Below are 27,150 nucleotides of genomic sequence, written 5' to 3'. Positions count from 1 at the left end.
GGACCCAGATATGAAGCCACACAACTATAACCAACTTGTCTTTGACAAAGGTGCTAAAAATATACGATGGAGAAAAAGCAGCCTCTTCAACAAAAACTGCTGGGAAAATTTGTTAGCAGTCTGCAAAAAACTGAAACTAGATCCATGTATATCACCCTATACCAAGATTAACTCAAAATGGATCAAGGATCTTAATATCAGACCCCAAACTCTTAAGTTGATACAAGAAAGAGTAGGAAATACTCTGGAGTTAGTAGGTATAGGTAAGAACTTTCTCAACGAAACCCCAGCAGCACAGCAACTAAGAGATAGCATAGATAAATGGGACCTCATAAAGCTAAAAAGCTTCTGTTCATCAAAAGAAATGGTCTCTAAACTGAAGAGAACACCCACAGAGTGGGAGAAAATATTTGCCAACTATACATCAGACAAAGGACTGATAACCAGAATATACAGGGAACTTAAAAAACTAAATTCTCCCAAAACTAATGAGCTAATAAAGAAATGGGCAAGTGAACTAAACAGAACTTTCTCAAAAGAAGAAATTCAAATGGCCAAAAAACACATGAAAAAATGCTCACCATCTCTAGCCATAAAGGAAATGCAAATTAAAACCACACTAAGATTCCACCTCACCCCTGTTAGAATAGCCATCATTAGCAACACCACCACCAACAGGTGTTGGCGAGGATGCAGGGGAGAAAGGAACCCTCTTACACTGCTGGTAGGAATGTAAACTAGTGCAACCACTCCGGAAAAAAATTTGGAGGCTACTTAAAAAGCTAAACATTGATCTACCATTTGATCCAGCAACCACTCTTGGGGATATACCCAAAAGAATGTGTCACAGGTTACTCCAGAGGCACCTGCACACCCATGTTTATTGCAGCACTATTTACAATAGCCAAGTTATGGAAACAGCCAAGATGCCCCACTACTGACGAATGGATCAAGAAAATGTGGTATCTATACACAATGGAATTTTATGCAGCCATGAAGAAGAACGAAATGTTATCATTCGCTGGTAAATGGATGGAATTGGAGAACATCATTCTGAGTGAGGTTAGCCTGGCCCAAAAGACCAAAAATCGTATGTTCTGCCTCATACGCGGACATTAAATCAAGGGCAAACACAACAATGGGATTGAACTTTGATCACAAGATAAAAGCGAGAGCACACAAGGGAGATATGAGGATAGGTAAGACACCTAAAAAATTAGCTAGCATTTGTTGCCCTCAATGCAGAGAAACTAAAGCAGATACCTTAAAAGCAACTGAGGCCAATAGGAAAAGGGGGCCAGGAACTAGAGAAAAGGTGAGATCAAAAAGAATTAACCTAGAAGGTAACACACATGCACAGGAAATTAATGTGAGTCAACTCCCTGTATAGCTCTCCTTATCTCAACTAGCAAAACCCCTTGTTCCTTCCTATTATTGCCTATACTCTCTCTTCAACAAAATTAGAGATAAGGGCAAAATAGTTTCTGCTGGGTATGGACGGGGTTGGGGGGAGAGGGAGGGGTGGGGTGGGTGGTAAGGGAGGACGTGGGGGAAGGGGGGATGAAATGACCCAAGCATCGTATGCACAGATGAATAATAAAAATACTTTAAAAATTAAAAAAAAAACCATATGCTGCCTCCCATAGAGCGCCCATATAATTCTGGTCTCAAAGAACTGAAAGCAGGTACACAAACAAAAACTTGTACACAAATGCCTACAGCTGTACATTAACAAGGCAGTAGGTGAGAGCAACCCAAATATCCGTCGTGGTATGTATGGCCATAAAATAAAGTATTATCAATCCATGAAAGGAATGAAGTACTAAGTGAAAGAAGTCAGCACAAAAGATTACATGTTATGTGATTTTACGTATATGAAATACCCAGAATAAGCAAATATGCAGAGACAGGAAAGCAAATTAGTGTAGCTGCTGGGGCAGAAGAGAGTCCAGAATAGGAAGTGCCTTCCTAATGAGTATGGATCTTTCTTTTGGGGTAATAAAAAATGTTCCAGAACAAGGTAGTGGATGTGCATGATTGTGAATGTACCAAATACCACTGAGATGTGTAGTTTAAAACAGTTAAAATGGTGGATCTATGAGTATTTTGTTACAGTTTTAGAAATATGACTCAAATTACTTGTTAGGCACATTATTCAAGTCCACTTCTATTTGTTAATTTTTAACTTTTCTCTTAATCTAAGGAGCAAAGTAAAGGAACCAGTTCACTTTAAAGAAAAACTGACAGTATTTATAATAAAGGAAGTTTCAGATTTGTTTAACAGTTTTGGTTTTGGCTATAGATGTAGTTTTTTTATTGATATGATTGCGTTTATGATACAAAATTTGTATTTTAAGACACTTATATTTGCTAAAATATAAAGCATCTTAGTATATTCTCACTGAGGGCACAGAGTCCTACTCTTGTGTACCTAAGGAAGCAAAAGCTCAAATTAAACCATGCTTCTCTACTAGACAGTTCTTTTGTGTGCTTGGGACAGGGGGTTGGGGAGGATACAGAGGCTTAGCCCTAAAGCTCAGTTCTTGCGTAGTTTTGGGCATGCTTTTGAAATCTACTTATGCAGAAGGAATGCTGCTCATAACCTTATGCCGCCTCTTCTGTTTACACAGGTGACACGGATTGTATTACTATGGGTAAATAATCATTTTAATGATTTTGAAGGTGACCCTGCTATGACTCGATTTCTAGAGGAATTTGAAAAAAATCTGGAAGATACAGTAAGGCTCAAAATAATTTGTTTTTTCAGACTTTATGGCTCTCCCTACACTGCTGATGGTCTTCCCTCAGTAAGATCAAAAACTCATAAAACAACTTTCATCATTTCTTGTGTCTTAAATGTCCATTCTGAGAACTTCCAAATCTACATTATAGACTTTGATTCATTTTCTGCCACTTCAACCCAAATAAAAATCATGCTCCTTCCAGAGTCTTTCACTTCTGTTTTGAGACTAATAACATTGTTATTTATTAGTCTCCCATGCTTGTAATCATTGGTGTTATATATGTGTCCCCTCCGTTTTTCCTTGAATTCCATGGCCAAGATGTCCAGTCATTTTCTAAAGTCAACCATGTCACAGACTTGGGCATATTCATACGCATATGCATACACATAGTCTCTTTCTTAGCGGTTCCCTTTCCACTTCCTACTTAGGACCTCTTTATTTCATTCTGCCTGGTTGGTTATAATAGCCTGCTAACTGATCTTAATTCTGGTCTATCTATCTTCTAGTATATTCTGTGTGATCAGAGGTTATTTTTAAACTACAAATGTAATACATATTTTTGTCTTAATCAGTAAGCCACATTTCCATCAAAATAGTTTCTCACCTATATAGTCAGGTCTTTCCTGTACTTTTCAGACTTTTTCCTGTGCACCATAGGTTATATCCAAACCAGACTATCTTCTTTACCAGTTCTGCATCTCAGATCATGCTAGATTTCTCCTCTCCCAGTCCTGCTTGAAACTGCAACTTTCATTGATTATTCTATTCATCAAAGCCACATTAAAACTTCATAGATCTCCCTTCTGTGTGTGCTTCCACCATATATATATATATATATATATATATACACATATAGGATATATATATATACACATATAGGATATATATATATATATATATATATATATCCTAAAATAATTCAGAGTCGTCTTCTTAACTTCCATAGTAGTGCTTCATGAAGCCACTTTATTTTCCCTGTCAGGTAAAACAAATAAGCTGCAACACCTCCAAGCAACTTGAAATTTTAGGAAATAAATAGTAATGCAGCATAGTGGTTTAAAAAGTGTAGCCAGATGTCAGATTGTCTGAAGATCCAAGTTCCAACCTGGTGCTAGAGCCTCATGTCTATAATCCTAGCTACTTGGAAGGGTGAGATCAGGAGAATCAGGTTGTAGGCCAGCAGAAAGCTGGAAAGGTGGTTCGAGTCATTCAAGGTTTTAAATAAAGTTTTTAAAAGATTCTTGTTTTGTGCAACAGCCAAGAGATAAGCAAGACAGGAGTAGAGTATGTATTAGGAAGATTCAGGAAATGAGAAATTATTTTGTCATCCTTCTATAAATGAGACATTGCTTTGAAATCTTTCCTGCCCAGTGACTATCTACAAATCTTTAAATACTATTAAGAGATCTTGTTCTTGAGTGAGCTCTGGACTGAAAGTGCCCTTTCCTTCATTTTCATTTATCCCAGCTCATTATTTATAGCTCTCGTTCTAATAATTTTAGGTGATTTGAGGAGCCTGTAGGAATAAATACATGCATGTATATTTTACCCTTTTCAACCTTACAGAAGATGAATGGTCATCTCCGGTTACTGAATATCGCCTGTGCTGCAAAGGCTAAGTGGAGACAGGTTGTGCTGCAAAAGGCTTCTCGAGAGTCCCCTCTACATTTCAGTCTTAATGGAGGAAGTGACAAGGGCTTTGGTATATTTGTTGAAGGAGTAGAACCTGGTAGCAAAGCTGCTGATGCAGGACTGAAACGTGGTGATCAGGTAAGTAAATAAACCACCACTTAAATTAAAACTTTTTTATAAATAGTATATCTGCTGTTTTTGTCCTCATCTGTTATTTTTTCAAGTTAGCATGGTCAAGGCTGGTGGAGTAGCTCAAGTGGTAGGGCACCTGCCTAACAAGCGTGAGGCCCTGAGTTCAAACCTAAGTACCACCAAGAAAGAAAAAAGAGAAACTAGTTCAAAGTAGTAGTAATCCCCTTCTTTGCTTAAGGGAGCTTTTTGAAAGTAGAGGTTTTGGGGACTTAGAGAGTATTCATTAGAAATGCTTAATAGCCAGATCCTAGAGTCAGTATATTATTTTTCACGTAGTGAAATCCAATAATTGTATTCCTAAGAATGAAATTTATCATGTTTTTGCTTCCTCTATTCATAATCCCAAGTAACTGTTGAAATCTGAGATTTTATCGCCATTTTTAACATTACGTATCTTCTCTTTCAAGAACACTTGACATTTGCATCATTTCCCAAGCTTATATAGTCAATCATTTATGTTCACTGATTTCATTGGTTACCTCCATTTCTTCTATAGTTCTCCATTTTTATTCATTTCATAGTTGTTGTTAGTCCTTCCTGTATTTTTTTTTCAACAGAGGAAAAGCAAAGAACTGTAGTTCTATGTGTTCTTGCATATCTGAAGATGCTTTTGTTCTATAAAGGATAAAATTCTAAGTGTTTTCTTTTTCCTCTCAGAACATTAAAGTTGTAGAAAAGTATCACATCATTGCAATGTGTCCCCGAAGAATTCCAAACTAACTTTTTTTTTTCTTTTGTACTTTTGATTTTTTTTCACACGGTGCTATTTATGGTCTTTATTTTCTGCCCTTGGAATTCAGAATTTTCCTTGGCATACGTTAAAAATCGATCTCCTTATTTTTATCTTTGCATGGTACTTGATTAGCATTTTAGTCTAGAGACACAGGCCTTTTTCAACTTTGAATTTTACTTGTGTAGAAGTTTCTTTTTCTGATATACTGTCTTGCATTCTCTTTCTCTTATCCTTTTGGAATTTTTAAGTCAGTCCCCCTGGATCTGTCCTCTTTGCTGCTTAATTTTTGCTCATGTTTATATCTTTATCCTTTTTCCCTCAAAATTGTTTGGTTTTTAATAAACTTTTTTGTGTGTATGGTATTGAGGTTTGAACTCAGTGTCTAATGCTTGCTTGGCAGGCACTCTACCACTTGAGCCATGCCTCCAGCCCCAAAATAAACTTCTTGTATGATATTGAAATACACCCAAACTGAGGAGTCTCTGCTGTGAAGGATCAGCAGTGTTTACACAAAAAGAAAATTCATCCCAGTAACATTTCTTATTGTTTGGCTGCCTGATTCAGTGAGTCACAGTGAAATACATTATATTTTAGAGTGCTGCTTTTTTTCTTTTTAAACAGGGTCTCACTGTGTAGTGCAGGCTGGCCATGAACTCTCAATCCTCCTGCCTTAGCCTTTCAAATGCTGGGATTATAGCTCTTCACCATAATACCCAGCTTTAGAGTGGTGCTTTCAAATGTTTTGAAATGCATTAAATTTGCATTTAGAATATATGACTAAATTATTATACATACACAGTTGGTAATTTTTTTTTATTTTTTGTCATTGTTGGAGTTTGAACTCAGGGTCTTGTTCTTGCCAGGCAGGCAGTCTACTACTTGAGCCGCACACCCCTCCCAACCCCTTTTACTTTAGGAATTTTTTAAGTAGAGTCTCGCATTTATGCCCAGCCAGCCTGTACCTCAGTCTTCCTATTACACTTCCTGCATAGCTGAGATGACAGGCATGTGTCACCACGCCCAGCTTTTATTGACTGAGACAGGGTTTCTTGAGCTTTTTGTCCTCCGTGGCCTTGAACCAGCATCCTCCCAATCCACACCTGAGTAGCTAGGATTGCAAGCATGAATACTGTGCCAAGAACAAGTAGTAATGTTTTTTGCTGATCTGAAGTGGTTGCCTAGCAAGCATGGGGCCCAAAGTTCAAACTCCAGTACCAAAACAAAAGTTTAAAAAGTTGAGAAATATGCCAGTATTAAAAAAATTAAACAATAGTCCAGCTTCCCACAGATACAACCATTGTTCAAATATGGTGCATTTTATTCAAGTTCCATTTTATTTTTTCGCTATTAAACTTTATGGTTGTAGATGTAACTTAGACTGTGCTCTGTCTTAATTTGTATTTTTCAAATGCTTTTAAGATAATGGAAGTAAATGGACAAAATTTTGAGAATATTACATTTGTGAAGGCCCTTGAAATTTTGAGGAATAATACACATCTTGCAGTTACTGTGAAGACCAATATTTTTGGTGAGTTTTATTGTCAAAACTTGTGTGGGCTGTTTTTTGGGTTGCTTGGGGGTTTTTTGGTAATACAAAAATAAGTCATTTCAGCAAAAAGGAAGATAGTAAAATGTAAACATTTTTGCCTAAGCTATTAAAATGTTAGTGTTTTCTAATCTAGAATTTTTATTTTTATTTATTATTTTTATGTCCTCCAGAGTAAATTTGAAAATAGGTATACAGCTTCAGTCAATCACTTATGAAATGGCTATTGAGCATATGTTCTGTACAATATTCTTCTGGGAGAAGAGGGAGTGCTGAATAAAAGAAATCATATCACACTCTTTCAGAACGCTGCTATAGTGCAAATCCTTATCTTTAAACTAGCTTTCCAACAAGATTAAGTTGTTTCATGGAAATAAATTGAGTAAGGCATTGAATGAAATAAACAGTGAATTACAGATTTCTAATGAGATTGTACCCTTTCTTTCTGTGTAAAAATGTTGATTATGGTGCCGCCACTGTATATATTGTTTGTTCTGTGGTACTGGGAACTCAAACCCAGAGCCTTGAATGTTGTTAGGCAAGTGCTTGACCACTGAGCTACATTCCCAGCCCTGCATTGTATCTGAATAAAACATGTATTCACTGTACTTTTAACTAAATCTACAATTTATTTATTTTTTTAACTTTTAGGAAAGATTTATTGCCATTTGATTTCTTTACACACCATAGGATTTGTGCTGAAATTCTGAGGGGAGGCAGCAGTGAAAACAGTATAACAATTAAAAACTACCAAAGAAAATTGAAGAGTACTTAAGAAGTAGAGGGAGAAATTCCTCTAGTGTGTTTAGGTTGCAATTAGAGAAATAAGAGTTGACTTTAAAATTACACTTGTGGAAAGGAAGTATGAGTTCAGTTGTTTTCACATTGACTCCTCTTTGTACTGTGCTTAGTCAGAATGAAAAATGAAACATTTGGTGTTTTTCCTCTTTTTCTTTGAGTCTACTTGACTGACTTATATCATGTTAAATTTGGAATATAACTTTGTTAGCAGTTTCACAATAATGTATTTCTTTAGCATAGATAGATAAGTTCATCTTCACAGTTCTTGGCTTTCCTGGAGTTTGGACTAGTATCTAGAAATGCCAGCTTTTAGGTTAACTTAAGGGATACCAATTTTGAAAAGTGAAAGCACCCTTTCACCTTTGGACAGATTAGTCATTCTAAGCTTCTGTTTCTTCATCCCTCTATTTCATAGGGTTCTCTTAAAGGATCTAATATGTTAAAATCCTTTGTGCCTGTGGTATAATGATCACTAACTGGTATCAAATATTATTATATATAAAATTATAGATAGTATAATATTGTGATTAACAACATTGACCCTGAAAGAAAAAGTAGATGATCTTAAGGATCTACTTTAAGGATTTTAAGGATCTACAGAAGAAAGGGAAGCCAGAACTAAGAACTCTCTGAGTGGTGGAATACTGTTACCAGCAGAATTCCAGATTGAATGTAGCAGAGGATGGAGTTTTATGATCCTACCAAAGGGGGACTACAGTCCATACCCTTCCTAACCCCAGGTACAGTGCAGTGAGCCAAGCAAAACACCAGGTGGTGTCTCACGAGATATTTGTAGAACTCCACAAGAAAGCCCTAGTCCTTCTGCATTATCATGAAGTAGAGTTAAGCAGTTAGGTTATTTCGCATGGAACTTAAAAGCAAAGAATAGAGTCACATAAAATATAGTAGTAGTAATCAAGTGTTCAATAGACGAAATCAGTAATAGAATAGAAATCTCCCAGACTGTGTAACAAAAAGGCAAAAGTGAGTACTATTCTGGTAGATCCAAAAGAAAATGTGGGGAAGAAAGTAATTAGGAAATAATAACAGAAACTACGGTTTTGATTTAGTGATCTTTTAATTTTGTATATTCATGTCTTTCATCAGTTTTAGAAATTTCATGACCATTATCACTTCATATAGTGTCTTTAATCCCCTTTCTGTGTCTTTTCCTAGTGGGTGGTGAGTAACTTACATCTTCAAAGATTGGTGTCCCATGCCAGACACCAGTGGCTCATGCCTGAAATCCCAGATACTTGGGAGGTAAAAATCAAGTATTGTGGTCCAGGCTGACCTGGGCAAAAAGTGAGACCCTGTCTCCAAAATAACCAAAGCAAAAAGGGCTGGAGGTGGCTCACATTGTCTGCCTGGCAACCCAGAAGCCTGAATTAAAACCCAAATACCTCTCCATACCAAAGAAAAGAAAAAAAAAAGATTTATGTCCCACATGTCTCTTACAATCCATTTTTCTACGTCTTTTTTCTTTTTTTTTTTTTTTTTCCTTTGGAGATAGGGTCTCAAGAGATCACCCAGGCTAGCCTCCAACTTGGGATCCTCCTGCCTCATCCTCCCAAGTGCTGGGATTATAAGTGTGTACCACCATGCTCAACAAGTACTCTTTTTTGTTATTGTTAGTGATCAAATCTAAGGCCTTGCACATGCTACATACACTGAGCCACATCCCCAACCCTGGATACCTTCTAATATCCTATGTAACTAATCCTGTCATATTGATGGGCTTTTTAAATCATCTCTAATTTTTTATATTAGCAATTATATAATAAAAATCTTCAGTAGTCTTTTTTGCTTATACAAAAATAAAATAAATTTTTCAAAATGGAATTACTTTTGATAAATACTACAGGGTTTTATTTTCTGAAAGCTTATCCCAAATTCTACTTCATTAAGTGTATAATTAGGCCTCTGCAATAAGTATAATCATCTCTTTAATTATTAATGCATGTTATTTAATAATGAGTACAATTTAGCTCATTTTTGTATGTCTTGATATTTCTCTGAATTGTTCAATTGCATCTGTCCATTTTTATGTTCGTCTTTTATTGATTTGTTTAAGCACCTTATAAAGGCTGCAAATATTTCCCCAAGTTGGGTGTTTTTTGCTTCTAATTATTTAGTGTGTGCATTTATGCATGTTATGTACACATGGAAACATTTTTGGTTTTCATGCCATAGAATTCATTAAACTTTTACGGATTCATGAACACCTTCATTTCTGATTCACATATCTGATATTACTATTTAATAGCATCATAATTACATTTGCTCACAACCCCCTAATTTTTGTCTTTTAACTTGTTTTGATTCAACCAATCATATTACAGAAGGTCCACAGATTTTTACTTATGCACACAAACCCAATCACATTACAAACTTTTTTCTTCTTTCAGTGGGGTGCAGTCTCATGATGTAGCCCAAGCTGGCCTTGAACTTGTGATCTGTCAGCCTGCGAAGTGCTGGGATTACAAGTGTGCGCCACCACACCCTGCTATGGTATAAACCATTTTTTAAACTATTGAGTCATCTTACCTACATGCTGCAGGCAGGTAAATCTGCCCTTTCAAAGATTTCATATTCTCTTAACAGAAACTTCAGATACCTGGCTTCCTCTCTCCCATAGTCATTTTCATTTTCTTGGACTTTCCTTCTACCACAGGGACTTTGAACTTGAGATTTTCCCTACTTAGTATCATTTCCCCCTTTCCATGGTTAAAATCTACTCATCATTTTTTATTTTGTTCTTTTCAGTGCCGGAGGTTGATCTCAGGGCCTTGTGCTTACTAAGCAAGTGCTCTACCATTTGAGCCACATTCAGAGCCCTTTATTTTTTCCTACAAAGTGACTGACTTAAGGAAGATTGCTTCTTTCCTATTATCTCATTTTCTGGTTATGTTCTTTCTGTATCAAGAATCTTATCTGACTGCATGTTCCACTACTGCAGGAATATGCAGACATCTGGTACAGTACCTAACATACATGGGTCAGTAAATATTTTTTAAGTGGGTGAGTATCGACTTTAGCTTGAAAAAAAATTTTTTTCTTTTACCATGTGGTTTAAAATAAAGTGAGATTTTTTACTAGAGGCATGGCCCAAGTGGTACAGTGCCTGCCTTGCAAGCCCAGAGCCCTGAATTCAAACTCTAGTACCACCAGAAAATTAAATAAGATAATGTGAATTTTTAAAAACAGCAGCTGAGCTGGGTACCAGTGACTTGTGCCTCTAATCCTAGCTACTTGGGAGGCTGAAATTGGGAAGATTGAGGTTCAAGGCCAAACTGGACAAATAGTTCAAGAGACCTCAGCCCCAAAATAACCAGAGCAAAACTGTACTGGAAGTGTGGCTCAAGCAGTAGAGTACCTGTTTGCAAGCACAGAGCCCTGAGTTCAAATCCCCAGTCCCACCCCCATGCCCACCAAAAAACTAATAGGAACTTACTATATTTTAAATAAGCAGAGTATCTTTAAAAGATGACTCCTAAAGCTCTCTATTATTTTGAAGACAAAACTTATGTTTTTCATAGCTAGCATCATGCTTTGGCAATGTGATGTCATCTTTCTGGTTGGAACCCCCCTACAGAATGGAAGTAAATATTTGCCAGCTATTCATCTTACAGAGGGTTAATATACAGAATATATAAAGAACCAAAAATCTTAGTTAAAAAAAAATAAGTAACCCAATTAAAAATGTGCAAATGATCCAAATAGGCACATCTCCAAAAAAAAGAAAAATACAAGTGACCAAAAAATAGAAGCAGTGGATGGATGGATAATATCATCCATCAGGGAAATGCAAATCAAAACCACAAAGAGGTATCATCCTGCACCAGTCAGAATGATTGTTATCAAAAAAGCAAAATAAAACAAATGCTGATGAGGAGGTGGAGAAAAGGGAACTCTTAACACTGTTGGAAGTAATGTAAATTAGTACAGCCACCATGGAAAACAGTATGGAGGTTCCTCAAAAAACTAAAAACGGAGTATCATATGATGGTGTTATCTCACTCCTGGGTATCTAGCCAAAGGAAATTATCTCAGCTTTCAGAAGAGCTATCTGCATGCTGGTTTATTGCTGCATTGTTCACCACAGCTAAAATGTGGACTCCACCTTAATGATAAGAGATAAACAAAATGGGGGAAGAGGAGCAAGCACGTTGGTGCAGCCTGAAATCCCAGCTACTTGGGAGGCAGAGGTATAACAGTCATGGTCCCAGGCCAGCTTGAGCCTTAGTGCAAAACACTATCTGAAAAACAAACCAAAAATAAGCAAAAGGACTGACTGGAGCATCACTCAAGTTGGTAGAGCACTTGCCTAGCAAGCATGTGGCCCTGAGTTCAATCCCCAGTACCACTAAAACAAAAACAAAACTGTAGACACACAATAGAGCGTTACCCAGCCATAAATAAAAGTTAAGTCCTGTCATTCACAGCAAACATAAGTATCATATTATGGGGAATAAGCAAGATACAGAAAGACAAGTATGGCATGTTTTCCCTTATATGTAACCTTAAGAAAAGTCAACCTGAAAGTAATGACTGAGAAGGGTGGGAGCAGTGATAGTTGCAGATAGAATGGATGCATGCTTTATGCATGTATGGAAATACTGAGACTATGTGGATCAAGCCTGTTAGCCCAGGTTCTCTGGTGGTAGAAATCAAGGCCTGCCCAAGCAAAAAGTTAGGGAGACCGCCGTCTCAACCAATGCCTGGGCATGGTGATGTGCACCTGTCATCCCAGCTATGGGGAAGCACAAATAGGAAGATGACTGTCCAGGATTTAAAGCAAGACTGTGTCTCAAAAATAACTGGTGGAGTGGCTCATGTGGTAGAGCACCTGCCTAGCAAGCACAAGGCCCTGATTTCAAGTCTCTGTACTGAAAGGAAGGAAAAAGAAAAGAAATAAACTGAGCCCAATTAGTATGTACAATTAATGTGTGTTAATAAGAAAAAGAAAGAAACCCTAGGGCAAGGGGTATGGCTCTGTGATAGAACTTTATGAGGCCCTGTTTGATCCCAAGTCATCTGTGTACGTGTGTGTATGTGTGAGAGAGAGAACGAGAGAGAGAGAGAAAAGAAACTCAAAACAGGACACATTTTACCCAACTTAATACCAAGCTGCTAAAATTGTTATATGTCAATTCTTCAGGTTTTCTTCATTTTCCTCTTTCTTGTCTTTGATCTTGTAGGAAACTCTTGCTTCCTTTTGTCTCCAAAACAACAGAAAAAAATCATCCTTTGTGGTTGAGGTTTCAGCAGGCAAATTTATGGGTTTTCTTTTTTAAAGGTGCAGAGTACATTGCTCAAAGCTACACCTATGATGTGCCAAGTGTTTGATTCTGCAGTTCATGTATCTGAATGCCTTCAACTGTGTCCTGCAGATATGCATCCACCATTTTACATTTCACCAGAATCTAAATGAGTTTCTATAAATCATTTGATTACAGTGTTGTTGTTTATCACCTGCATAGTAACCTGTGTGTGTGTGTTTCTGTCATGCTGCAGCCTGTGGAGCAGCATCAGAAACATGGCCAGGCATAAAAACTCAAGAAAGAAGTAGGTGTAGCTAAGTAAGGGATGGGTGTGAACTCGATAATGTTTAATTGAGTGGTCCTGTACAAGGTCAAAGAAAAGAAAATGATTGCTTTTATCCTTAAAATTTGTTGGTGTAAAATCTTCTTTCAAATGAGAGGAAAAATGACACAAATTTCTTTATTTCCACAGTGTTCAAAGAATTACTTAGTAGAACTGAACAAGAGAAGTCTGGTGTTCCTCATATTCCCAAAATTGCTGAAAAAAAAAGTAATCGCCATTCAATCCAAGATGTACCAGGAGACATTGAACAGACATCACAGGATAAAGGAAATAAGAAAATTAAAGCAAATACCGTTTCAGGTGGAAGAAACAAAATCAGGAAAATTTTGGATAAAACACGATTTAGTATCCTGCCTCCAAAACTGTTCAGGTAGGTAATGTCAATCTCAGTCATGTAGGAGCTTTCGTGTCAACTCCTGTGTTTACTGTGGGGCAAGAAGATTTGAGGCACTTGTTTTTTATACAGCTAACACTAAATCAGAAAATAAATTCTAAATTTCTCTCCATCCATTCTGTGAAGTCTCCACTGTTTGATATCTTCTGTTAGCATTAGTTCACATTATTTTTAGAAAAGACAGTTTGTTTTATATTATGAAACCTATTTTTACAAATTTGAATCCAATTTCAAATTCCTTCATCAACAGATTTTGACAAATGAATCTTGTGACACAGTCACTCTGCCAGTTTTGTTGTTGTTTTTTTGTTTTGCTTTGTTTTGTTTTTGACAGCACCGGGGTTAGCTTTTTTATTTTTAAAAGTCATCTTTCCCTTGTGGTACAGTTTTTTTCTCCCAATTTTTGTTTATTTATTTGTTTTGCTTTGCATTTGAGACACTTACTGATGTAACCCAGTCTGGCCTTGAACTGGTGATCCTCCTGCCTTGGCCTCCCTAGTGCTGGGATTGCAGGTATGCAATACTACACCCATCTTATTCAGTAGCTATTTTCTATTTAAAAAATGGTATATCACCCAACTGAGTAATAACCTGAAGATTTTAAGTGTAAATTAAAGTCTGAAAATAATTGATTAAATCATTCCACTAAAGTATCATGATTAGGATTGACTCAAGTATATATTATATCTGTGTGTATTTTTTATTACCAGCTTCCTTATATAAGCAGTAACAAATTTTCTAATCAAGTGCAGTGGTTAGCACATAGTAGCCACTCAATTAATACTTGTTGAATAAGTTAAGATAATCAATAAATCAATGAGAGAAAGCAAGCATATCTGAATAAAGCATATGTACAATTCTCAGTTCTTTTTCAATAGTTGAAGGAGGGAAAGAGTGAGGAAGGGAACAAGAGAGGGAAGGAAGGAAGGTCTATCTAGCAGAAAACGCAAAAAATTCAGACGGATTTTTTAATTTTTTCATTTGCTAATCAGTAAGCATTTATTGAGTCTTTTGCTTTGTGCCAACAAGGAAGCTGTGGACTATAAATACAAACATGAATTAAAATGCTGCACTTTAGAAGTTCATGTAAACTTCCAGACATGTTTCAATGAAGTAAAATGGTAGTCATTTTAGCAACACATTTCCTTTTGCTACACAGAGAGACATGATGGTGCATGCCCATAATCCTAGAACTCCAGGGACAGAGGGAGGAGTGTCTCAAGTTTGATGGCTGCCTGGGCTACATAGTGAGACCTTTATATATAAAGAGTCCCAGAAAATCAATTAGGAAAAAACCCTCAAACTTCTATAGAAACATAAACAGAGAACATATTCAAATGATCCATATTGCAATTACTCTAAAATACACAGTTTAAAATGGTGAATTATAAACCTGGCTTTTCTTTTTCTTTTTTTCAAACCCTCAAACTTTTATAGAAACATGAACAGAGAACATGATATTCAAATGATCCATATTGCAGTTACTCTAAAATACAGAGTTTAAAATGACTTATTATACACCTGGCTTTTCTTTTTCTTCCTTTCCCTTTTCTGTTTTTTTTTTTTTTTTTGAATGAAGACTTACTCTGTTGCCCAGGCTGGCCTTAAAATCCTGGTGCTCAAATGATCCTTCTACTTCAGTCTCTGAGAAGCTGGGACTATAGGCATACACCACTGTATAGAACTGTCTAGAAAACATTTTTATAATTTTTTTTATTCAGAGCCTTAAAAATGATGCTGGGTGCTGGTGGCTCACACCTGTAATCCTAGCTAGGTCATGGCATGGTTCAAAGCCAGCCCAGGCAAATAGTTCATGAGACCCTATCTCAAAAAAATCCATCACAAAAAAGGACTGGTAGACTAAAGGTGTAGGCCCTGTGTTCAAACCCCAGTCCATAAAAAAAAAGACCATATCCTTTGCTTCAGTAGTTCCATTTCTAATAGTAATAAGATGAAGATTTATGTACAGATGTTCTTAGTTGTATTATCTGTAGTAAAAATTGTAAATACCCTAAAAGTCTAAGTACCAGACATTAGTTAAGTAAATTATATTGTACACCACAGAAAATGACTAGGAAGATGTTAAATGTTATTTTTGTGTAAAGTGTGATTTTACAGGTAAGTTTTGCTTCTACTCTTTTTATTTCTTTAAACACAAATTCCTAAATAATATTGCAACATTCCCAGTAGTAGCCTGTTTCACTTATCAGGAATTACTTTTTCCTCCAAATTTCTAGTGCATATTCTTTTTTTGTTTGCATTTAATGTCCGGATTATTTTTCAAGTACATAGTGATGCTATTTTGCGACCTTTTTTTGTTTCACAATGAAATGAAGTTCTTTTATTCTAAATAAGAATTCAGTGATGGCAGATTGGCTCAAATTGCAGAGTGCCAGCATAACAAGAGCACAGTCCTGAGTTCAAAATCCTAGTACCTCAAAAAAAAAAAAAAAAAACCTAGACAAATTTAGTGCCAGGGAATTATTAAGGAATTTTTCAACACTGTCTCATTTCTGTTATTGCATCACCTCTCAGGAGACTGTTTTGGTAAGAAATGACATCATTATTTGCCAAGTAGGCTTTATCAGTTCAGCTTCAAGCATGGATATTTTGCTAATTCTAAGTACTATTTTGTTCCTGTCGCAGCATGGGTGTACATACAGACAGTCTTAACTTACACATGCTCACGCCTTAGTTACTGTAAGTTACAGCCAGCGGCATAACACTGCAAATATTGATTAAGTGGCATCGGTAAGAGCTGTACAGACTTGGATACTCAATGTACTTCTCTTAACCTCGACAGTACCAACTTGCTGCAGTTTATGCAACTAACTCCCTTTGACAGAAAATCCTAATTTAATTTTCTCAAAGTTTCTTCTACTTTATTAGTAAGGCTGACTCATCTCTTTAACAGCTTGCTTCCTTGGTTTCAGCTACCTGTCTGTATCCAAAAATTGGTAGGTTTGTTTAAAAAAAAAAAATCGATTAAAGAAATACTTAAAAAAAAAAAAACACTTTATGTTGTACATAATTTAAATATCTGTGAAAACCCTCCTTTTTTCCTTCCTTTTAGCTAACTTTAAAACATTTAACTCTGATAGTCAGGAATGCAATGCTAATTATAAGGAGCTAGTTTACTATAAGCAGAAATTACTTCTTTAATAAGGTGGTTCCTTTGCCTGATCTGTCAGATCAGTCTGCCTTTTCTCCCTAGAAATAAATTGTCCTGGTGTGGTACCTTTATCGTTGTACCTATACTGTCCCCTCTACTTTTCACTATGAATTAATTAAAATGAATACTTCTCCTTTCTGTGTTTGTACTGTTCTCATTTTAATTTTAGTACTTTACTCTTCTTAAAAAAAAAATAGAAATCCCATTTTCATCTTTGCCAAAATATTCACCTACTTTACCTAATTTAACTCCTTACAGTAGTCTTGGGGTACAGAAGGTATTATTTACACTTATGGATAAAGGGAACCTAGATCCTGTTAGAGAAAGAAATTTGCCTGAGGTCAAACAGCTACTATCCTAGGTCTGTCTGAAATCAAAGTTTGCCCTTGAAACATAAATCTTTGCTTTCTTTTGTGTCTTCATACTTTGCCTGACTCTTCAGCTCTCTCTGGTCCTGGCCCTGTCTTTCTTGTCTGGCTATTAATAGTCCTTTAGCTTTTTATTTAACCAACCTTTGCTCTTCATCTTGCTTCATTTCCTAATCTGCCAAAATCCTGTATTTTGCCTCTAACTTATTCTAAATATACCCCATTTCACCCATTTATCTACTGTAGCTTAATCCCTTCCATGATAATAGGTAAGTATTCTGTGATACCTCTATTTGTGTATGTGTAACAAATACTGGGCAGGATATTGCATCGAATAAAATAGGAATATTAAGGGAATTAATGTTGAGGAAAGTATCGCTTCAATGTAAATACAACTCTTAGAGAACTAGTGTTTTATGCTGACAGAAATCTTGTGTTTTTGTAGAGCTGTTTTGCTTAAAATTGAACGAATGTGTTGGGATATGTAAAACTTAAGTAACAGCATTGTGTTTGTATTTTCATTGTTTTCTTTCATGTGAATTTAGAGTTGTCTGTGACACTTCTAGAATGTTTTAAATGAAGAGTTTTTTGTTTGCTTAATTATGCTTAATTATGGCCATTTAATTGATACTTGTTTTTGAAACCTTAAAGGGAACTAACTTTTACCAAGTCGCCTTCTGTTCTGATTCTATGTGTTTGAAGAGAGGGAGAGAGGCAGGAGAGGTAGAAGGGAGGGAGGATCACCTTCTATGGTGGGGCTATGCATAGCTGGATATGTATGTTTGAAATCTGAAGCTGGCAAATTTCAAGGGTTCCTCTAAGCATTCAGGATGAATTTCTCTACCAAAACCAGTAGAAAGCAAATATGACTGCTTTTTTATAATTAGTAGGATTAGTTAGGTCTGTAAATTTTATTTACAAAACATCTTACTGCTATTTTCCTAGTACAATTTTCCTATTTTTAAGTTGCTACAATAGTTCAATCCAGTTAAGTCACCACTGTGAATTGGTTTTGTTATGCACTGATGCACATAGAATTGTTTACTGTTTAAGTACCTTCAGATACTTTCAAGTGATGTATGGCATTCTTTTGAAGTGATGGAGGCCTCAGCCAATCACAAGATGATAGCATTGTGGGAACAAGGCATTGTCGACACAGCCTGGCTATAATGCCTATTCCTGGAACACTCTCATCCAGCAGCCCTGATCTCCTACAGCCTACCACCAGCATGTTGGATTTTTCCAATCCTTCAGGTAATGTGAAGCCAAGTCTGTGCCCAGTGCACAAGTAGATGGTTAAGCCTTGTGCAACAAATACTAGATTTGCTTGCAGCCCTCTTCTCTCACCTTTAGATTATGACTTCATGCAAAAAAGTTAATATGCATACTATGTCCTTTAAACTTGAGTGACACTTCCTCCAATATTAAGTAAATGTGCATTAAAAAAAGACTACCTTTGGCTACAGATTTAAGTATCTTTTGTAATCAAATCTGAGCAGTAGAATGAAAGCAGAGATGCTTCTCAGCCAACAAATATGTTATCTGGTGTGTGCGAAAGAATAAGGCAAATTATTTTAATTTAAGTGGGTTTAATTCTCTTCCTCTGTAACATACCAAAATGTCTTAGTAATTTTTTAAAAGACTCATTTTTCCCTCAACACTTGAAGCTAATGTTTTGTCATGTATCATCAAAATATTATAGCGTCTTTTATCTTGCTATTCTTTCATTGTGTTACATCAAATTAATTGTTTTTGCATATATTCTTACCCAGAGGCACAAATTGTGGCTTAACTATATAATCTAAAATTTCATTACATGGAACAAAACCTTTGACTTTTGAAGAATTAATTATATAACTATTACTTGAAAAGATGGCTTTCAGTAAAAGTATGCATACAATTAAAAAACCAGTCGTGATTTTACACACCTGTAATCCCAGTTATTCAGGAAGAGGGAGATCAGGATTGGGAAGGACTTGCAGTTCGAGGCCAGCCTGGGCAAAAAGTTAGTGAGACCTCCCCCTTTTTTTTTTCTTTTTTTTTCCTTAACAATTAATAAGCTTTATTTTTTTTAATTTCTTTTATTCATATGTGCATAACATGTTTGGGTCATTTCTCCCCTTCCCTTTCAATCTATAAGCCAGGCATGGTGGTGCGTTCCTGTAATCCCACCTATGTGCAAGGCTATAGGTAGGAGGACCGTGGTCTGAGACCAGTCCCTGGAAAAATGTGAGACCCTATCTGAAAAATAACTAAAGCCAAAAAAATAAAAGAAAAAAAGGCTGGGGACATGGCTCTGGTGGTAAAGTACTTGCTTGAGCTTAAGGCCCTGAGTTCAAACTCCAGTACCCAGTACCAACAACAACAATGAAAAAAAGAACCTGAGCTATATAATTAAATCCAAGGAAGAGATGGAAAAAACAAACTTTCACAAAGATCGGTGTATTTCTGGTTCAGTTTAGGTTTTCAATTCTAGCAGCTAATGTAAAAAGGAAAGAAAAATCAGTTTCATAAATCTCAGTATTAGAAGAAAATATGAATATAATAATAGGAAACTTTATGTTTTCTTACAGCAAATTAAAACCCCCAGGTCACAACATTAAAAGCACAATTTAGAGAAGGTCATTGTTTACATTGTTTCTTCCTTTTTATTTCAGCTTCCTCTTAACAATAGAGAGATTGCTAAACCCAGTAAGCTGGTTTTGCACATCCCACTTTCTATATAGCCACCAGTAATTCTTTCCAAAACATTTTCCTGAATCGTTACATCACTTAGAAATTTCTACCAGTTTCTATGTTAGTTAGCATTTAGTCATGAGGTAGATATCGCTCCATGATTTGATGAGAAGTTAATATAAAGTTAGTTAACTATTTACCTGAAGGTAAAAAGGCAAGCACTAAGGATCACAGAGATAGGAAAAATACAAATTGGATTCAGTTTCTGATACGCAATAGAAATGCTGCTACTAGGGCGAAGCATTGGTGGGACGAACCTCCTTTCCAGCCTCTTACTCATCAGTGTTGAACTCAGATGTTACCTCACGTCCTTTCTAGGAAGCCCATATCCTTCTACTGCACAGTCACTCTCTCCTTTTTCAGAAGTTTCCAGAACATTTTCATGGTGTCTCTTACATTGTGGTAGAATAGAATCTTATTTCTGTGTTTATATGTTCTACAGTGGTGTTTCTTACACTGCATAGAAGTGTTTTCACAAAGTACAAACTAAATATGCATACTTTCATTAATACGCATATTTCATTTAGAAAGGACATATGATTTATGCATTTGATTATTTTTATGCTTTATTATTGCCAGAGGCATATGTAGAAAGTGGAGTTGAGAGAATACAAAATGGGGTTGTACGGAGAGGAGAGAAAAATAAATTGAGGATTCAGCTAGGGGAGCAAAGGAAAGACTTTGAAGTTGTTAAAATTTAGAAACTGTTCAGCCCCACCGAGCTGAACTTCAGACTTAAAGAGAAAGTGCTGCCCAACCTAATTTCAGACTGTTTGTGTAGTTATTTCATTGAAAACACTTTGAATGGACTGAAGGTGCCTTTTTAAAATCTGTTCAGAGAAAGTCTGATATGGCCCAATCTGTAGCATGTGCCCATATCAATAAGAAAAATGAACAACTATGTCATAGATATTTAACTTACTAATTATATTTTTAATTTCCCAAACATGTAACTTTGTGAAAGGTCTTTTACCTCGTGGTAGTGTTACTTACATTTGTGTTGGAAAAAATACTTATTTTCAATTACGTACACCATACATTTACATTTGTAGTTTGTGTGTGACATCAGCCAAGTTTGATTGACACTTATCAGTTGAGCTCAGCTATGTTTAATCTTTATGTGTAAAGTTCTTATTAGATCAAAATGAAAATGTGAGCAAAACTGCACACAAACTATCGACTAGTTTGCGTTTGATTGCTGACGTTTTTATGATTTTGCTTTATTTTTGCTGCCTACAGCTGTTGCTTTTTACTGTAAGTATCTTGCTAATTCTATGGCTCGTATTATATGTGGTATTTTGTTATTTTTTAAAAGTCACATGATACAGAATTGAGTGAAATAGGAAGCACAACTTTTCTTTACATTTATAAGATAATCGATATTAACTGGAATGTGTCTTTTTAGTCATTTTCTTTGGATATATATTATTTTATTTACCTTTTATTTATTTATTTTCTTTCTTTTATCATTTTTACATTTACTTACATGTGTATACATTGTTTGAGCCACTTCCCCCCCCCCCCACCAGTGATTTTAGATACTGCTCTGTACCTTATAAAAAAAACCTTTTGGAATTTTTCAACTAATACAAATGCAGCCTAAAGAATTCAAAGTGTGGCTGAAAGGAATTTGAATCTGAATTTTTTTTTTTTTATTATTCATATGTGCATACAAGGCTTGGGTCATTTCTGCCCCCTGCCCCCACCCCCTCTCTTACCACCCACTCCGCCCCCTCCCTCTCCTCCCCACCCCCTCAATACCCAGCAGAAACTATTTTGCCCTTATTTCTAATTTTGTTGTAGAGAGAATATAAGCCATAATAGGAAGGAACAAGGGTTTTTGCTAGTTGAGATAAGGATAGCTATACAGGAGGTTGACTCACATTGATTTCCTGTGCATGTGTGTTACCTTCTAGGTTAATTCTTTTTGATCTAACCTTTTCTCTAGTACCTGTTCCCCTTTTCCTATTGGCCTCAGTTGCTTTTAAGGTATCTGCTTTAGTTGCTCTGCGTTAAGGGCAACAAACACTGGCTAATTTTTTAGGTGTCTTAACTATCCTCACCCCTTCCTTGTGTGCTCTCGCTTTTATCATGTGCTTAAAGTCCAATCCCATTGTTGTGTTTGCCCTTGATCTAATGTCCACATATGAGGGAGAACATAATGATTTTTGGTCTTTTGGGCCAGGCTAACCTCACTCAGAATGATGTTCTCCAATTCCATCCATTTACCAGCGAATGATAACATTTTGTTCTTCTTCATGGCTGCATAAAATTCCATTGTGTATAGATACCACATTTTCTTAATCCATTCGTCAGTGGTGGGGCATCTTGGCTGTTTCCATAACTTGGCTATTGTGAATAGTGCCACAATAAACATGGGTGTGCAGGTGCCTCTGATCGGCTTTCAGTTTAGAGACCATTTCTTTTGATGAACAGAAGCTTTTTAGTTTTATGAAGTCCCATTTACCTATACTATCTCTTAGTTGCTGTGCTGCTGGGGTTTCGTTGAGAAAGTTCTTACCTACATCTACTAACTCCAGAGTATTTCGTACTCTTTCCTGTATCAACTTTAGAGTTTGTGGTCTGATATTAAGATCCTTGATCATTTTGAGTTAATATTGGTATAGGGTGATATACATGGATCTAGTTTCAGTTTTTTGCAGACTGCTAACCAGTTTTCCCAGCAGTTTTTGTTGAAGAGGCTGCTATTTCTCCATCGTATATTTTTAGCTCCTTTGTCAAAGACAAGTTGGTTATAGTTGTGTGGCTTCATATCTGGGTCCTCTATTCTGTTCCACTGGTCTTCGTGTCTGTTTTTGTGCCAGTACCATGCTGTTTTTATTGTTATTGCTTTGTAATGTAGTTTGAAGTCAGATATTGTGATACCTCCTGCATTGTTCTTTTGACTGAGTATTGCCTTGGCTATTCATGGCCTCTTGTGTTTCCGTATAAATTTAACAGTAGATTTTTCAATCTCTTTTTTTTTTTTCATTTATCTTTTATTATTCATATGTGCATACAAGACTTGGTTCATTTCTCTCCCCTGCCCCCACCCCCTCCCTTACCACCCACTCCTCCCCCTCCCTCTCCCCCACCCTCAATACCCAGCAGAAACTATTTTGCCCTTATTTCTAATTTTGTTGTAGAGAGAGTATAAGCAATAATAGGAAGGAACAAGGGTTTTTGCTGGTTGAGATAAGGATAGCTATACAGGGCATTGACTCACATTGATTTCCTGTGCGTGGGTGTTACCTTCTAGGTTAATTCTTTTTGATCTCACCTTTTCTCTAGTACCTGTTCCCCTTTTCCTATTGGCCTCAGTTGCTTTAAGGTATCTGCTTTAGTTTCTCTGCGTTAAGGGCAACAAATGCTAGCTAGTTTTTTAGGTGTCTTACCTATCCTCACCCCTTCCTTGTGTGCTCTCGCTTTTATCATGTGCTCATAGTCCAATCCCCTTGTTGTGTTTGCCCTTGATCTAATGTCCACATATGAGGGAGAACATACGATTTTTGGTTTTTTGAGCCAGGCTAACCTCACTCAGAATGATGTTCTCCAATTCCATCCATTTACCAGCGAATGATAACATTTCGTTCTTCTTCATGGCTGCATAAAATTCCATTGTGTATAGATACCACATTTTCTTAATCCATTCGTCAGTGGTGGGGCATCTTGGCTGTTTCCATAACTTGGCTATTGTGAATAGTGCCGCAATAAACATGGGTGTGCAGGTGCCTCTGATCGGCTTTCAGTTTAGAGACCATTTCTTTTGATGAACAGAAGCTTTTTAGTTTTATGAAGTCCCATTTACCTATACTATCTCTTAGTTGCTGTGCTGCTGGGGTTTCGTTGAGAAAGTTCTTACCTACATCTACTAACTCCAGAGTATTTCGTACTCTTTCCTGTATCAACTTTAGAGTTTGTGGTCTGATATTAAGATCCTTGATCATTTTGAGTTAATATTGGTATAGGGTGATATACATGGATCTAGTTTCAGTTTTTTGCAGACTGCTAACCAGTTTTCCCAGCAGTTTTTGTTGAAGAGGCTGCTATTTCTCCATCGTATATTTTTAGCTCCTTTGTCAAAGACAAGTTGGTTATAGTTGTGTGGCTTCATATCTGGGTCCTCTATTCTGTTCCACTGGTCTTCGTGTCTGTTTTTGTGCCAGTACCATGCTGTTTTTATTGTTATTGCTTTGTAATGTAGTTTGAAGTCAGATATTGTGATACCTCCTGCATTGTACTTTTGACTGAGTATTGCCTTGGCTATTCATGGCCTCTTGTGTTTCTGTATAAATTTAACAGTAGATTTTTCAATCTCTTTTTTTTTTTCATTTATCTTTTATTATTCATATGTGCATACAAGACTTGGTTCATTTCTCTCCCCTGCCCCCACCCCCTCCCTTACCACCCACTCCTCCCCCTCCCTCTCCCCCACCCTCAATACCCAGCAGAAACTATTTTGCCCTTATTTCTAATTTTGTTGTAGAGAGAGTATAAGCAATAATAGGAAGGAACAAGGGTTTTTGCTGGTTGAGATAAGGATAGCTATACAGGGCATTGACTCACATTGATTTCCTGTGCGTGTGTGTTACCTTCTAGGTTAATTCTTTTTGATCTCACCTTTTCTCTAGTACCTGTTCCCCTTTTCCTATTGGCCTCAGTTGCTTTAAGGTATCTGCTTTAGTTTCTCTGCGTTAAGGGCAACAAATGCTAGCTAGTTTTTTAGGTGTCTTACCTATCCTCACCCCTTCCTTGTGTGGTCTCGCTTTTATCATGTGCTCATAGTCCAATCCCCTTGTTGTGTTTGCCCTTAATCTAATGTCCACATATGAGGGAGAACATACGATTTTTGGTTTTTTGAGCCAGGCTAACCTCACTCAGAATGATGTTCTCCAATTCCATCCATTTACCAGCGAATGATAACATTTCGTTCTTCTTCATGGCTGCATAAAATTCCATTGTGTATAGATACCACATTTTCTTAATCCATTCGTCAGTGGTGGGGCATCTTGGCTGTTTCCATAACTTGGCTATTGTGAATAGTGCCGCAATAAACATGGATGTGCAGGTGCCTCTGGAGTAACAGTCTTTTGGGTATATCCCCAAGAGTGGTATTGCTGGATCGAATGGTAGATCGATGTCCAGCTTTTTAAGTAGCCTCCAGATTTTTTTCCAGAGTGGTTGTACTAGTCTACATTCCGACCAACAGTGTAAGAGGGTTCCTTTTTCCCCCGCGTCCTCGCCAACACCTGTTATTGGTGGTGTTGCTGATGATGGCTATTCTAACAGGGGTGAGGTGGAATCTTAGCGTGGTTTTAATTTGCATTTCCTTTATTGCTAGAGATGGTGAGCATTTTTTCATGTGTTTTCTGGCCATTTGAATTTCTTCTTTTGAGAAAGTTCTGTTTAGTTCACATGCCCATTTCTTTATTGGTTCATTAGTTTTGGGAGAATTTAGTTTTTTAAGTTCCCTGTATATTCTGGTTATCAGTCCTTTGTCTGATGTATAGTTGGCAAATATTTTCTCCCACTCTGTGGGTGTTCTCTTCAGTTTAGAGACCATTTCTTTTGATGAACAGAAGCTTTTTAGCTTTATGAGGTCCCATTTATCTATGCTATCTCTTAGTTGCTGTGCTGCTGGGGTTTCATTGAGAAAGTTCTTACCTATACCTACTAACTCCAGAGTATTTCCTACTCTTTCTTGTATCAACTTAAGAGTTTGGGGTCTGATATTAAGATCCTTGATCCATTTTGAGTTAATCTTGGTATAGGGTGATATACATGGATCTAGTTTCAGTTTTTTGCAGACTGCTAACCAGTTTTCCCAGCAGTTTTTGTTGAAGAGGCTGCTATTTCTCTCCATCGTATATTTTTAGCTCCTTTGTCAAAGATAAGTTGGTTATAGTTGTGTGGCTTCATATCTGGGTCCTCTATTCTGTTCCACTGGTCTTCATGTCTGTTTTTGTGCCAGTACCATGCTGTTTTTATTGTTATTGCTTTGTAATATAGTTTGAAGTCAGGTATTGTGATACCTCCTGCATTGTTCTTTTGACTGAGTATTGCCTTGGCTATTCGTGGCCTCTTGTGTTTCCGTATAAATTTAACAGTAGATTTTTCAATCTCTTTAATGAATGTCATTGGAATTTTGATGGGAATTGCATTAAACATGTAGATTACTTTGGGGAGTATAGACATTTTTACTATGTTGATTCTACCAATCCATGAGCATGGGAGATCTCTCCACTTTCTATAGTCTTCCTCAATCTCTTTCTTCAGAAGTGTATAGTTTTTCTTGTAGAGGTCTTTCACATCTTTTGTTAGGTTTACACCTAGGTATTTGATTTTGTTTGAGGCTATTGTAAATGGAATTGTTTTCATACATTCTTTTTCCGTTTGCTCATTATTAGTGTATAGAAATGCTAATGATTTTTCTATGTTGATTTTATATCCTGCTACCTTGCTATAGCTATTGATGGTGTCTAGAAGCTTCTGAGTAGAGTTTTTTGGGTCTTTAAGGTATAGGATCATGTCGTCTGCAAATAGGGATATTTTGACAGTTTCTTTACCTATTTGTATTCCTTTTATTCCTTCTTCTTTCCTAATTGCTCTGGCTTGGAGTTCCAGTACTATGTTGAATAGGAGTGGGGATAGTGGGCATCCTTGTCTGGTTCCTGATTTTAGAGGGAATGGTTTCAGTTTTTCTCCATTAAGTATAATGCTGGCTGTAGGTTTGTCATATATAGCTTTTATAATGTTGAGGTACTTTCCTTCTATTCCTAGTTTTCTTAGAGCTTTTATCATGAAATGATGTTGGATCTTATCAAAGGCTTTTTCTGCATTGAATCTGAATTTTTTAAAAAGGTAACTGCATTCCCATGTTTATTACAGCACTATTTTTTATTTTTTGGTGATACTGGAGTTTGAACTCGGGGCCTTGCACTTGCTAGGCAGGTACTCTACCATTCCACCAGGCCAAATATTTTTTTCCTAAGTTTGCACATACAACTTTTTGCTTACTTTTTCATTTAATAGTACAAAGCTTTATTTTATTTATTTAATGCAGCAAACTTAACTCTTTCTGCATTGAAAGCCAAAGCTCTTTTTGCTAGTTTTAATTATAAAGGAACATATAATCTTTTTTTTTATTCAAACTTCAGAGAAAGGATATGTATAAGTGTCTCCATTCCTCAGAATTCACAGTTGTTAATATCCTTATAAGTTTGTT

The 27,150-nt window shown here is 36.5% G+C and overlaps 1 protein-coding gene across 9 annotated transcripts in view; it reads left to right on the top strand.

Annotated features, from left to right (window-relative positions):
• The window catches only part of Rapgef6 (Rap guanine nucleotide exchange factor 6), a 194,136-nt gene that overhangs the window by 119,750 nt on the left and 47,236 nt on the right, over positions 1–27,150 (top strand). For all 9 annotated transcript variants that reach the window (XM_074057169.1, XM_074057172.1, XM_074057168.1 and 6 more), the window contains 5 exons: positions 2,631–2,738; positions 4,311–4,514; positions 6,721–6,829; positions 13,385–13,625; positions 18,286–18,443. In XM_074057169.1, coding sequence (XP_073913270.1) covers positions 2,631–2,738; positions 4,311–4,514; positions 6,721–6,829; positions 13,385–13,625; positions 18,286–18,443 — 820 coding nt within the window. The remainder of the gene's footprint in view (positions 1–2,630; positions 2,739–4,310; positions 4,515–6,720; positions 6,830–13,384; positions 13,626–18,285; positions 18,444–27,150) is intronic.

Source organism: Castor canadensis, chromosome 16, assembly GCF_047511655.1.
Source record: "Castor canadensis chromosome 16, mCasCan1.hap1v2, whole genome shotgun sequence".
Taxonomy (NCBI): Eukaryota; Metazoa; Chordata; class Mammalia; order Rodentia; family Castoridae; genus Castor; species Castor canadensis.
The sequence above is the reverse complement of the archived record's forward strand: the minus strand, read 5'-3'. Positions and strand labels throughout refer to the sequence as shown.